Source organism: Canis lupus, chromosome 12 (genome assembly GCF_003254725.2).
Source record: "Canis lupus dingo isolate Sandy chromosome 12, ASM325472v2, whole genome shotgun sequence".
NCBI classification, from domain to species: Eukaryota; Metazoa; Chordata; class Mammalia; order Carnivora; family Canidae; genus Canis; species Canis lupus.
Genome location: NC_064254.1, coordinates 23,964,917 through 23,979,284, shown reverse-complemented (window position 1 = coordinate 23,979,284; position 14,368 = coordinate 23,964,917). Strand labels below are relative to the sequence as shown.

At 36.3% G+C, this 14,368-nt stretch overlaps 1 protein-coding gene and 1 long non-coding RNA gene across 35 annotated transcripts in view; one reads left to right on the top strand and one right to left on the bottom strand.

The window, feature by feature from the left end:
- Positions 1 to 10,074, bottom strand: part of LOC112641796 (uncharacterized) — a 38,140-nt gene extending 28,066 nt beyond the window's left edge. For 2 of the 5 annotated variants that reach the window (XR_004804408.2, XR_007401192.1), the window contains exons 1-3: positions 9,730 to 10,034; positions 8,269 to 8,455; positions 7,204 to 7,371 (exon numbers count right to left, since the gene is read on the bottom strand). This is a non-coding gene — a long non-coding RNA (uncharacterized LOC112641796). Of the gene's footprint in view, positions 1 to 7,203; positions 7,372 to 8,197; positions 8,456 to 9,729 lie in introns of all 5 variants that reach the window. The other 3 variants (XR_007401195.1, XR_007401193.1, XR_007401194.1) reach the window with 3 other exon arrangements.
- DST (dystonin) overlaps positions 1 to 14,368 on the top strand; it is a 480,962-nt gene that overhangs the window by 368,906 nt on the left and 97,688 nt on the right. For all 30 annotated transcript variants that reach the window (XM_025419112.2, XM_025419100.3, XM_049092202.1 and 27 more), the window contains 8 exons: positions 2,164 to 2,287; positions 5,653 to 5,861; positions 6,485 to 6,802; positions 7,273 to 7,439; positions 9,033 to 9,189; positions 10,115 to 10,241; positions 12,256 to 12,318; positions 13,262 to 13,503. In XM_025419112.2, the coding sequence (XP_025274897.1) occupies positions 2,164 to 2,287; positions 5,653 to 5,861; positions 6,485 to 6,802; positions 7,273 to 7,439; positions 9,033 to 9,189; positions 10,115 to 10,241; positions 12,256 to 12,318; positions 13,262 to 13,503 (1,407 nt within the window). The remainder of the gene's footprint in view (positions 1 to 2,163; positions 2,288 to 5,652; positions 5,862 to 6,484; positions 6,803 to 7,272; positions 7,440 to 9,032; positions 9,190 to 10,114; positions 10,242 to 12,255; positions 12,319 to 13,261; positions 13,504 to 14,368) is intronic.

The following is a 14,368-nucleotide window of genomic DNA, read 5'->3' as shown; positions in this document are numbered from 1 at the left end:
CCAGTGTGTAAGCCAGAAGGGCACGCTCACGGGTCTGCCCATTCTTGGAGACCCTGCTTCAAATTCACCAACGCCAGCAGCAACACTCAGGACAGCACAGTCAGCCTGAGATGTGCCTGTAATCATGTTTTTGATAAAGTCTCTGTGTCCTGGGGCATCAGTGATGGTCATATAATACGTGCTGGTCTTGAATTTCCACAGGGAGATCAGTGGTGATACCACGTTCACGTTCAGCTTTCTGTTTATTCAAGACCCAAGCATACTTGAAGGAGCCTTTTTCCATCTCAGCAGCCTCCTTCTCAAATTTTTCGATAGTTCTTTTGTCGATCCCACCACATTTGTAGGTCAGATGGCCAGTCGTGGTAGACTTGCCCGAATCTACGTGTCCAATGATGACGATGTTGATGTGAGTCTTTTCCTTTCCCATTTTGGTTTAGGTTTAGCGGTGGTTTTCACGACACCTTTGTTCTGGCGGCAAACCCATTGTGGAAAAAAAAAAAAAGCTACATCTGTTCTTCTTTCCCTTCTCATCACTTAAGTATAAGTACTCTTTGTGATTTCTCATGGCCTCCTCCTCTGGTGTTTCTGTGCTTGCTTCCTTAGAGGTCTCACCATGGGTCTTAGCTACCAGAGCTTTATGTCTAGTCCCAGCCTGTGTTCAGAGTCACCTCCATTTCCAACTTTACTGTTTTGTTTTTTTTTCTATAGGACAGTCCTAAGTGTTCTTTCAGGTCATAAATTCCCAAACAGACTCTCCTTTGCTCCTAAACTTGCTTTCACTTTTGCTTACGAATTCCATTAATTACCTAGGCTCAAAAACATTGGATACTTCTTTTGCCTCTTCGTTTCCCTTGTTCCTGCCCTTTAAAGCAGTGATATCCCACAAAACATTCTGTAACAATGGAAGTGCTCTATAATTTTTCCAGTATGGCAACCACTAGTCACCCTTGGCAACTTAGGAATTGAAATATGGCTAGTACAACTTAGGAATTGAATTTTTCATTTTATTTGATTTCAATTAATTTTTAATTATAAAAGCTCCATGTAGTTAGTGGCTACCATATCTCATGGCACAACTTTAGTTGACTTATCAAGAGACCCTCCCCAACTCTGTAACCAATTTGGCCTTCCCAGCCCAGAAGGGCCTCTCTCCTTTGTTACTGCTGATATTGCCCCTAACTGGTATCTCTGCTTATTTCTTAGCCAAGTCATTTATCCCATACAGTGCTACAAGTTTAGCCTTCTCTCTCTTTTTTTTTTTTTAAAGCCTTTTCTTAGGACAGCTTTTGAGTATGTCAACCTATACTCAGAATCCTTGAACAACTCTTCAAGATAGAATGTAAACTCTTTTGCTGGACAGTCCTCTTGCTGTTGATTAACCCATACACATTCTCCAACTGATTGGGACCCTCCCTTCTCCTGTAATGCTTTTGTCTGCATCTTTGTTCACTCTGCAGGGAAGTGTTCTCCTTCCCCACTTCTACCTGCCTTTGTCCACACATTCTTCAGGACCCAGCCCAGGACCACCATCATTTCCCTGTCCAGTTAGCCCTCCTCTCAGCTTCCAGTAGCACATATCAGTTCCTGATGTAGATCATAAGATCCCTGTGGGTGAGCTTTGTGTCTGTTTGGTTTTGTATTACTACAGACACAGCAAGTTGTTTTTTTTTTTTTAATTTGTTAGATGTTAAGTAACTTTTGTTGAATAAACAGAAATAAATATGACTTTGTATTGAAATGGAAACCCTTAATCATTTCCTTACTTGTAGTCACAAATAGTCCCAAAGGGTTTTTTTGGTGTTAGGTTGATTTTGGTTTTTGTTTTCTGGTGGTTAGTTGAGGGTATTGTAATCATCATCAGAGACCTTGAAGTAGGGATGAAGGGAGATCTCAGGCTAGTAGAGGGTTGCAAGATCAAGAATCAGGTCAAGTATCATGAATATATGCTTGACAGTTGATTTCAAGACCAAATTTGTATTATCCTGACTGGCAGATGCCTTTGCTAACACTACTTTATGACTGGTCTTATTGTAAGGATTCTAGTATAAATTTATAGTTATGAAAAGATTATTATGTCCAATATTATCATTCGGTAAATAGTTTTTTAAATATTGGAAATGTGTCATTTTGTCCTGAGTTTAATTGAAGCATTCAATCCTTCAGGCTCTGCAAGGACAGATATCAAATCAGCAGGTTGCTGTAGAGAAACTGAAAAAAACGGCTGAAGTGCTTTTAGATGCCAGGGGATCTCTACTTCCAGCGAAGAATGATATTCAGAAAACACTGGGTAAGTGTTTATTTCCTTGTTTGCTTTCTCAAGGTTTACCCTGTTCTGACTGAAATTATTCTAGCTCGGAGAACAAGTTCACTGGTATATATTATGTTGCTTATGTCCTTTCACTGTGAAAGGGTGCTGCTTCCCAACCTGGGAGGAGGCACTTATATTGGGAGCAGGGGTTGTGTACTTTGGAAAGAGTATATTTAAAGTTTACTTTTATCTTTAGAAAATGTAACAAAAACTCTTTATGTAATGTTTACCACGGAAAGTAGAACTTAAGATTCTTTTGGCTGATGACAAGGGCAGAGCTAGACTCTAAACCTATGGCCAACAGAGATTCACTGAGGGGTCTTTGTCGAAAGCAGGAGTATGGTGTTAAGAGATGTGCTTTAAAAACAGTGTTTCCATCTCTCCATTTTCTAGATGCCTTTGAGTGGTCTCACAGGGCTCTGATTACCCCAATTTTCTCTGGTGATACTAGAAACTTGTATCCAATTACAGTGGTGCTTCTGTGCCCTCTTGCATTAGAGTCATCTCTTGAGAAAAGAGCTTTATTGCATGTTATTCTTTGTATCCACTCATTGTATTTAGTTTATTTTAAATGCACAGTGGGGTATCAATAAAGGTTTGCTGTCTTACTGTATTTTTTGCCCCTTGACTTTACTGCTTTTCATAGTATTTAACGTATGGTTTGAGGTTATTATATATTTCTATGTGTGAAATAAAAAACGTAATGTTTTGTAAGATGATTAGACCTATGTTTCACGCCAAAGAAAGTGTGAGTTAAAAACTGAGCAGAAATTTTAGATGAAGAGAAGGATGAAACTTTGCTTTTCTAAAATCACTTTTCCAAAAGGAAAACTTTTTTTCATTCTTAGATGTCTAAACTTTTTTGGTCATGTACCCCTGTCAAATAATTTTCAGCATATACCTTCATGTGTGCATGTATATTTTTAAGTTGTATATACATTTTACTATTTTATCATATTATGTATATTATAAAATAAAAAAACATAAAATTTTGAAGTGTGAGATAAAAATAAGAGTAGAAGTTCTAATATTTTGTTCCTATATCCCAATGTACCATCTTGACATCCCACATTGGCAACCACTGCTATTAGTACTGAAACATAGAGATTTGGAGGAGAAAAAAAGACTGTATTATGTGTGTTTCTGTTATTTGTGGAGGCAATTGACATTTTTCCTATTGTTAAGTGTACAAAGTTTTGTTTTTATTAGCTTAAAAATTCATGTGTTATACATTATTTTAAGACTTTAAAACTTCTATCTGGCATAAGTTTCCAGGAATATATGAAAATATATTTAAGATGTAGAAGAATTTCTCTAAGATCTGACCTCTAAGAAAACAAACCACTTAAAATAAAAATAACAGTCTTAGAGTAGATTTCATTCTGTATCTTTTTCTTCTAAAATAATATTTACTTAGCAAAAGCAAGAATTCACTTCAATGACAATATTTTATCACTAAGAAATACAAAACTAGTAACACTCAAAATGTGTTAATTTTATTACAGTAGCTGTCTTTGCTTGAGAAATCACTTATTAAGGCTAAACACATTGCTCATGTTATCCTGCACAGAGTCACCTGTTTGAGAAGTAGCCACCAGCTAATCAATCGCTACCTGCAATTGAGAGTGTCTTTTCCTGTGACTTTCCAAGAAGGGCTTATATTTGACCTTGGTGCTTGTTTTGTCTGCTGATAGCATCTTGGTGCATACTCAATGCATTCCCCTGCCTGTCTGCACACCTCCCCCTCCCTCCCCCCCACAGTCTGTACTCTCAGGGCTTCATTCTGTTCTGTGACAGGAACATGACTGTCTCATAAAATTATCTAAACCTCTTCATGTAGTGAAAATTTGTCAAACTGTTTTCTCATGATACATTAGAACAATCAGAGAGAAATATTGCTTATATAATTGTGTTCCAAAAAAATATATAGAGATTGTGTTCCAGGGGCCAAATTAGCACGTGAGCTGCTTCTCAAACGGGCAACTCTGCATCAGCAGGGTAACATGAGCAATCTGTTTAGCATGTAAAATGTTTCACTTGAAGAGAGGGGATTTGCGGTCAGAGTTTTCTGCTAACTGAACATACAGTAGATCCAACTAACCATTCAGAAATAATTAAAATACTTTTCAAATTATTGGACAGTAAGTGATAAATTGGTGATTATTCCAGAGAGAGAGAAAGAGAGAGATTAATCCATTAAAAATCATTGTTCTTTGAACTTCTTGTAGGTCTGCAGTACAGAATGTAGGATGTAAATACAGAACTGTAGAGTTGACTGAAAACTAGGCTAGAACAATCTGGGGTTTGTGTTTTTTTTTTAGCATCTTAAATCTTCAGAATTTAAAGAAAGATTAATCTCTTCTGAGATAGATTATTCTGTTAACCTTATTTATTTTCCCTTTGGTCTGCTATTAAACTTTTCAAATAAAATCTATTTTTATTTTAGAAGTATAATCTCAACCTTCCTAATTTTAAGTGAACTTTCATTATCTATTTTCACATTATATTTATGTTTTCTCATGAAGTGTGCATCTGTCAGTTTCTGTGCATTTGAGTGGTTTGCTTAGAATGTGAAGGATGATGAAGGCTTAAGTATATGTGTGTGTGAGAGAGAGGGAGGAGGGGAGAGAGAAGGCATGTTGCATATAAGGGAGAGATAATTTTTATATGTAAAAGTTAATTCTTGATAAATCTTTTTATGCTTGTGTGTTATCCTTGAGAATAGTTGTGTATGACTGTCACCTTTTTCTTTTTTTCCATGGAGTTATCAAGTTGGCTATTTTGAAATGTCAGTAAATCCAGCATTTACTCTAAGGATTGGCTGTTTAGACCAATTACATTTCTCTAGGGTAATTCAGATGTTTATGCATCCAAAAATCTATTTTCAAAGGCAGATGGCATGTATATCAACTATTTTTTTTTAATATTTCAATTTTGGGGTGCTTGGGTGGCCTAGTTGGTAAAGCATCTGCCTTCGGCTCAGGTCATGATCCTAGGGTCCTGGAATCAAGCCCCATGTCGAGCTCCTGCTCAATAGGGAGCCTGCTTCTCCCTCACACTCTGAATGCTGCTACCCCTGCTTGTGTAGGCATGTGCTCTCTCTGTGTAAAAATAAATAAAATCTTCAACAAAAATTTCAATATTTTATATTCCACTGTGATCTTTTTCTTCTTTTGTTAAGGTTTAAGATGGTGCTCTGATTATGCATTTTGAATTTATCAGTTAAACTTACTTCTTTTTCCATTTTTGGTGTGGAAATTTTATGACTCGCCTTCGTTAATTTTTGAAAAGGAATAGGGCAAAGAGAGCTTGGTGGTTAACATTTCCTGATCTTTTTGGACTAGATGACATTGTTGGGAGATATGACGATCTGTCCAAGTCTGTTAATGAACGAAATGAAAAACTTCAGATAACCTTGACCCGCTCGCTGAGTGTGCAGGATGGCCTGGATGAAATGCTGGACTGGATGGGAAGTGTGGAAAGTTCTCTGAAAGAGCAAGGTCAAGTGCCCTTAAACTCTGCTGCTCTTCAGGATGTGATCAGTAAAAACATTGTAAGTGACATTTAAAAGGGAAAAAAAAAAAAAGACACTTTTAGTTGGGGGCAAAAACGTTAAAAAATTCCAAGAATGGGTAAATTTACGATAAGCTTGATAAAGAGAGGTTTCTTGAGTGTAACTGTTGAAAGTAGTGCTTGCACCAAGACATGTGTGTAAAACAGTTTTTCCCTGAAGAAGTGTAGATAGAGCTTTGTATACTTTTTCATGAATGTAATTCATTATAGAGGGCTTACACATACAGAAGTCCTATCTTGTTTATCATAGCTTCAGCCAGCTGCACATGAGGTTAATCAGATCAATCTTGTCGTTGTCTAGCCTTTTAAAAATTAGGACCATGGATAATCCCTAGGCTCCATTAGATCCCAGGGGTTCCTGAGTAGCAGCCGCCTCCTGCCTTGCTCTGGCAACTTGCCAGCTGTTCTTCACTGTGTCTTGAAGAGATTTGAGATGGTATTCCTCAAGGGACAAATCAGACTTGTCAGTCAGCCCCAGCAGTTAACTTCCCTTAGTCACAGGTTGTTCAAGATTATGTTGTTATGGATGGTCATTTTTTAACACTCTGTGACATTCTTTGTAAACATCATTATAAAACATACGCAATTTTTGGTTCATTTCAGATGTTGGAACAGGATATTACAGGTCGTCAGAGCAGTATAAATGCCATGAATGAAAAAGTGAAGAAATTTATGGAAACAACAGATCCATCCACTGCATCCTCACTGCAAGCCAAGATGAAGGACTTGTCTGTTCGGTTTTCAGAAGCAAGTCGTAAACACAAAGAAAAACTTGCCAAAATGGAGGAGCTCAAAACCAAAGTAGAACTCTTTGAGAACCTCTCAGAAAAGCTCCAAACATTTTTAGAAACAAAAACTCAGGCTCTCACTGAGACAGATGTGCCAGGAAAAGATGTTACTGAATTGTCTCAATATATGCAGGTATGTATTCCTTAATATTCACGAGGTTGGTCAAGTATATGAACACTTCAGACCAGCTTTGACATGTATTAGAGTTACAATTAGCAATCATTATTTTAATTGCTGATGGATTAGTAAAGATCTATGCTTATCTCCTTCAGAAATCCCAAATACATCTTCTTAAAGCTTTAGCTCACTGATTAGGAATGAAACCATTTCTCCCTTGTGCACTTTCCACATATTAAAGATAAGTATCATCTGCTACACCCACAAAGAGTTAGACTATAAAGAATGCATTTTTAAATTAATTTACTGTGTTCTCTTTCAGACAGCCTAACTGCATGTTTATTTAGAGTACCTGCCATAGGCAGGATCATTCTTCTGTGAAATTCTAAGTAAAGCCATTCTGGTCCCATACATACCTCTTGATAGAATGCCATCTGAAGATCTAACAACCTCTTAGATTGATTAAATATCTAAATGCTTTGTAGGAATCAACTTCTGAATTCTTAGAACACAAGAAAGATCTTGAAGTTTTACACAGCCTTCTGAAGGAGATATCCAGCCATGGCTTGCCAGGTGATAAGGCTCTGGTTTTTGAAAAAACAAATAATTTGTCAAAGAAGTTCAAGGAAATGGAGACTACCATCAAAGAAAAGTAAGCACCACTTAAGAATTTAGTGGATTTTAGTCTACTTGATAATTAAAGAATGAATTATTTGTATTTGCTTATGTAGATACCTGAGACAAAACTCAGGAATAAGCATGGGGCTACTTTTTGTAAATGCTTTTATATTGATACATTTTTTTCTATTAAAATTAAGTGCATTTTTGATAGAATATTTAGGAAAGGAATTTTATACTTCTTACCAAAAGTAGAAATCATTATGTAGAAAAATAGTGGTAGTAGTGTATATAATCTAAAATAATCTAAATCATTATGGTCTCTGAAGCCTTTGGCAAAGACCACATTTTTATTTGCAAAAGCAGAAATAACCTTGAAAGATAACTCATGGTTCATTGCTTTTGGGGCTCAATTCAAAAACAATGCATAATTTCAGTATAGTTTTTCATGACCCTTTTTTTTTTTTGTAAAATAGTTTACTTTTTAAAGAGTTGTGGATAAGAAATGACTCCGTGAAAAAACAAGAGAATGCACCTGAGTTGAGCTAAAAAGCTGTATAGAGATAAACCTTGTGATTAGACTTTTATATTTCTGATATCATGTTAGTTTAGAATATACATCTAGTTTTACTAAAGACTCTACAAAAATAGAAAATAATTATCTTTTACCTGTTCTTCATTTCTTCAGAATTCTCTACCTAAAACTTTTGAGTGCTAGATATACTACTTCCAGAGCTACATTTTCCATTTTATCACGTAATATTTAACTCACATTGCATGGAAATGATATACCTGATTTTCCTAGGTAAACCCTAGGTTGTTTTTATTTTCAGAAGGGTTCAGTTTTAAAACCATATAGTCACCAGTAATTAGTCCAGCTGCAGTGAACTCTTCTGTGCCAGTATTCCACACGTGCACATGCCATCCACATGCCATCCACATAACAAATGGAACTGTCCTCATAATTCATGTGCTGGGCATGTGCCCTCACTCCATGGTGCTTAGTTTACAGCAAGATCCATCTAGTTCACTGTGGAGCTTTCTGAGTATCTGTGGGGGAGGCAGTCATCATTAATATTCTTTAGTTATTGGGACCCCAGTCATGTTTGGAGAGTTAAATCTGTATCCTCTGAAGTACCTGGTTTATCCATCCACTAAAGTGACTGTAGTGCTGTGTAGTAACCACTAGGTGGCGGGATGTTTTTCTCAAATCAGTGATTTGTAAATGTTTCCCTGCTGGTTCTATGCCTGCTGGCATTAAGCACCATATAAAGTGGACAGATCAAAGCTTGCTGAATCTAAATAATGTTAAAACTGTTTATATAGCCTTAGGGTTTACGTAGCAGTATAGAGTTCCATTACCATATGGACTACAGATTTCTTAACTGCTTTTGTCTTTGTCTATGGAGTATGCCTAAGGAATAAAGTAGTTATTTAGTTAATTTCACTTCACACCTATGAGTCCTTTCCTCCCTTTATCAATGGTTAGAATGTGTATGGGGAAGAGTTTTTTTTTTTTTCTTAATTGTAAGCCTGATACAGGAATAATTATTTATTTATTAGTAATTATTCCTATGGAGTATTTTCTTTCTGTGGCTCAAATTCTTCAATAATTTTTGTTATCTAGAAAAGAAGCTGTGTCTTCTTGTCAAGAACAGATGGATGCTTTCCAAGTCCTTGTTAAGTCATTGAAGTCATGGATAAAAGAAACAACAGAAAGAGTTCCCATTGTGCAGCCTTCTTTTGGTGCAGAGGATTTAGGAAAATCTCTGGAAAAAACTAAGGTGAATCATTATCTGTTACTAGTTTCTTCTTTGCCCTTGTGAGGAATGAGAGGTTAAAAGGCTATTAGTGGTTTCCTTTTATCTAATATCACATAAGTTACATCCCCATTTATCTTCAGTATATTTTGGTGATATTTAGAAATTATGACATAGCTCTAATCCTTTTGAGGAAGAGCCCAAACTTTGAGTTAATTTGCTTTTTAAAAGAAATGTACTTATAGTGAGTGGCTGACTGTCCTAGTACCCAAATTTTCTTCTCCAACAAATCTCTAGTTTGTGATTTTTTTATACCATTTCTCATAACATTATGTAAAAGATCCTGTTTTTCAACTCAGCATTTAACTCTAGCTCAGATATATCACTGGAACTAGTATTTGAAGATAGAAGTTATTTGAATCCCTAGTACAAATAGTGTACACATCTTTTGTCATCTGGTTCAAATCATAAAACTTATGAGCAGTTATGGTAATTTCCCCACTCCATCTTTGTGGAGATACATATTTTTAAAAATTCATTGAAATTTTGATGATTAAAACTCACTATTACATAGAATTCTGAACTCCCATTTTTAAAAAGTCATTTCTAGTACATTTCTTCATATAACGTGACTGACACCAAGTGCAGTTTTCAGACTGACAGTTGACAGTTACTTTGGAACCCATGACAGCTAGAAATAGCCTGACTTCTACTGTGGCTAGGACCAGAATGCAGGATGGACTATACCCTACTTCTCACCGCTAACAGTGTTAACAGTCACCTGGGCTGTTGGAACACCTAGGCATGGTGCCTTTTTTTCTATCCACTCCCCCATGAATCAAGATCCACAGTCATCAATGCTTTAAGATATGTTTAAGAAATTGAATTATAATGTGTGACTTTGAAAATATTATGAAGACTGAAAAATAATGTGTTTTTATATCTCAAGAAATTACAAGAAAAGTGGAGTTTAAAAACACCAGAGATTCAGAAAGTAAACAACAGTGGAATCTCACTATGTAACCTAATCAGCGCTGTGACTACCCCCGCAAAGGCAATAGCAGCAGTGAAATCAGGTATGTGCTTTGTTTACATCCATGGCAGATCTCCCAAAGAACTGGGTCTACCCATGTTATGTCCATCTCCCCTAGTCTTTAAATTAATGTGCAAAATAACCTCAGAAATACAAAGGGAGGGGGTAACAAGAAAGTTGGCATCTATACATGGCCTAAAAGTATGTTCCACGGATGGAAGAGTATCTGTATTAGTCAAATTTCAAATCCCTTTTATGGTTCATTTTCTTAGAGACTACAGTTAAAATGTAGCCATATAATTAGGTCAGAATAAGGAGCATTATATTGGGGAAAAGAAAAGATCAGATTCCAGTTTGGTTTTTACTTTAATGGAAATAACTCAAATTCTACTTGAAATGTTTGGTAAATGAGCCTAGTCTCTTGGGAAAGGAGAGGTGAGGGAAGGAAGGGAACAGCTCTTTTCTGTGGAGTGGAGCTCTCTATTTTTAAAAATCCCTGTCTACCTCATTTTATATACTATTCTGAAGGAAAACAATTGTATAACGTGTTAGCTAGCATCTCTAAACCATAATCATGATTGAGCCACTCAACAGAAGTGGAGAGTCATGTATAAGTGATGATTCTAAAATTAAGTTGTGGGTATAGTTTTAGGTTTAAAACATATTTATATTGTTAATATCAGGGTAGGTTTTTTTTAAATCCAGGAACAGATAAAGGCAGATCTCATATCTTTATTCTGAGAGTCTCTGAGTACCCTCTGTGGTTTCTGTGCCCTGCCCAGCCCCCAGCTGGCCCTATTGTGAGACTGATGTTCCAGCTGGGCCTCTTGCAACCATTTATTCCACTCTATTAACCCCATTTCAGAGCATACTCATATTATATATGGCGTGATGATCTCTCCTTTCTCTTCTAATCAGATTTCCTGAAATGTCAAGTTTTTTTTTTTTTTTAAAGGAATTCTATTGTGTTTTTAGTTCGTTAGGTCCACTTTAGATTTGCAGTGAGTAAAAAGTTGTGGGATTTTTTTTTTCCTACTCTTGATAGCTCCCAAGCACAGTAGGAATTATTCCTGAATCAGGATATTTTCATTTTTGACTGAAATGCCAATGTATGTGATTTTTTTTAAAAGAGACAAAACTTAGATTAAGATTCAGATATTTAAATATTTCTCGTGTGGCTAGTTTTGGAAAATGTCTCTGTGTTTTAGATGGGTAACCAATGCATGTTTGCCTGAGAAAGTCTAATTGAATTTTTTAATGTTCTGCTTATGAAAAAGGAAGTAAGGTTAGATGTTTATATAATTAAAGAGGAGTGCTAATTACTACTTACTGAGTAGTTCTTATTTGCTAGGCAATCAGTTAACTGTCTTTAATACCCACTATGGCCTTGCAAGTTAGGTATTATTATCCCTCCCCCCCCCACTTTGGTGGGGTGGTGATTAATTTGTCCAGTCATCAGCTAGAATTTAGTGGGGCTGGGATTTAATTTCAGGTGAGTCATACACCAAAGCCCAGGCACTCCTAACCACTGTGCTCTTCTCTCTCTGTGTTGACACAATGTGGGTTTTAGCAATAGGGTTTGTTTGTTTTACTTTTAACTTTTCATGTCTTTCTACCTCATTCTGCTTCCATTAAACCCATAATAATGCTATGTAACTGTACTAGACAATTTTCAAATCTTTTAAGTAAGGAAGGGGTTGCCTGTCAGTCATGAGTTTTAAAGACTTTATTACTAAAAATAACAATAAAGCAATTTTATCACAAAAATTGTTTTATAATTAATACTTAATGATTAACATATATAATTTAAACTTATTAAACTCTAATGTTTAAAGTGATCATGTTACTACTTTAAGAGTGAATTTTATGTACCAGAAAGGACTGTAAAGTTTGGACCTTCATTCGATTTAGAAATTGAATCAGTATTTTATATTTTCCAGTACTAATAACATTTATAAATGATTACTGTCTACGGGGTTTGATTTAATGCCATCTACTATTAATGTGTAGAAATAGTGTAGAAATTTATGATGACTTCAGTGTTAATATTTTTGCAGGTGGAGTAATATTAAATGGTGAAGGAACAGCCACAGATACTCAAGAAATTTTGGCAAATAAAGGTGAATAGTAACCTTAAGCACTTACTGATTATAGTCACTTTTTTTTTCTTTTATGAGAGAAAATCTTTCTTGAGACCGTTATATTGAAATTTCAACCTTGAGATGAGGGGCAGAGGGAAAGTGAAAGAATCTCAGGCAGACTCTGTACCCAGCATGGAGCTTGTCACAGGGTTCGACTCCATACCCCAAGATTGTGATCTGAGCTGAAATTAAGAGTCAGACTCTTAACTGACTGAGCCACCCAGGTGCCCCTAAAATGATACTATTTAATATCATAGTCATTTCTCCATAAATATCATATTTATATAACATTCCACGCAGTTTTGTTCATCCGAAGTTAGTGAAATCTGGTAGTTTGGTTTGGTATTTGATTATGTTTCCTTCTGTTTGATTAAATAATTTAAGATATTTTGTCACTTAGAATAACGTTGAGTTATTTTCTTGAGTTTGGTTCCTAAGGAATTAATACATAGCATTTCATGGTTTCATTTTCCATTCCATTGAAAATCTCTTTTTCATTTTACTTGTATTATGCAATGTACCTAAATAGTTTGTTATTAAATGGCATTATTATGAGATAGTTCTAAAAATTCTATGACTTTGGGGATCCCTGGGTGGCTTGGTGGTTCAGTGCCTGCCTTTGGCCCAGGGTGTGATCCTGGAGTCCCAGGATCGAGTCCCACATCGGGCTCCCAGTGCATGGAGCCTGCTTCTCCCTCTGCCTGTGTCTCTGCCTCTCTCTCTTAATCTCTCTCTCTCTCTCTCTCTCTCTGTCTATCATGAATAAATAAATCTTTAAAAAAAATTATATGACTTTACCATAGTAGGCTTAAAATGGACAAAATAGAAGGGAATATCCTATGAAGAAACTTTTGTTTCTAGAACCCTACTCTAAATGTCTTGAAAATGTATCCATCTGATTTTTTTTTTTTTTTACTTTTAGGATTAACATCCATTAAAAAGGATATGACTGACATAAGCCACGGTTATGAAGATCTTGGCCTTTTACTTAAGGACAAAATAGCTGAACTGAATACTAAACTATCCAAATTGCAAAAGGCCCAGGAAGAATCAAGCTCAATGATGCAGTGGCTACAGAAGATGAACAAGACTGCGGCAAAGTGGCACCAGGCACCTACACCTACAGATACTGAAGCTGTAAAGACTCAAGTTGAGCAGAATAAGGTATATTCTGTGAATACTTTTACTGAAGATCTGCAAGAGAATGGGCTGGCATCCAGATCCCAGACCTGGCGGTCAGGACCATGTTCTGATTTCCACCTTTATGACCTTCAGCAAATAATGTGCCAGTTTTCTTTAATGTGCCTTTTCTGTAAAAAGATAACAGTCATCACCTATTTTACATGCGCATTATAATGACGAATAATCTGTTAGGTGTAAGCAACTTTGCCACCTTTATTTTTTAAAAGATTTTATTCTTAAGTAATCCTTATACCCAATGTGGGGCTTGAACCCACAACTCTCATGCTCCTACTGACTGAGCCAGCTGGGCACCCCAGCTTTGCCACCTTTAAATCAGGTTAAGTGTGGGATTTTAACACCTATGGAAAAGATTTAGTTCAGTGTATTAGGGATTTTTTCTGTCCAACATACAATAGGGTAGCTCTGGCAGCCCAGGTGGCTCAGTGGTTTAGCGCCACCTTCAGCCCAGGGCCTGATTCTGGAGACCCAGGATCGAGTCCCACATCAGGCTCCCTGCATGGAGCCTGCTTCTCCCTCTGCCTGTGTCTCTGCCTCTGTGTGTGTGTGTGTGTGTGTGTGTGTGTGTGTGTCATGAATAAATAAATAAAATCTTAAAAAAAAATAGAGTAGCTCACACTTTCCCTTTCTTTAATATATGGCCTTTCTTTCTTCAACTGACAAGGTTGGGGAAATGATTTTACCTTGTGACAATGATGGCAAAAATGTCTGTCTATATTTGAATTCTACAATTCTTATCCAGAAAAGTGTTGATTCATTAATGGATTCTCAAACCTGGCAGCCTTTATCAAGACTGATTTTCTTATGTTACAGTATTATTGATGTCATT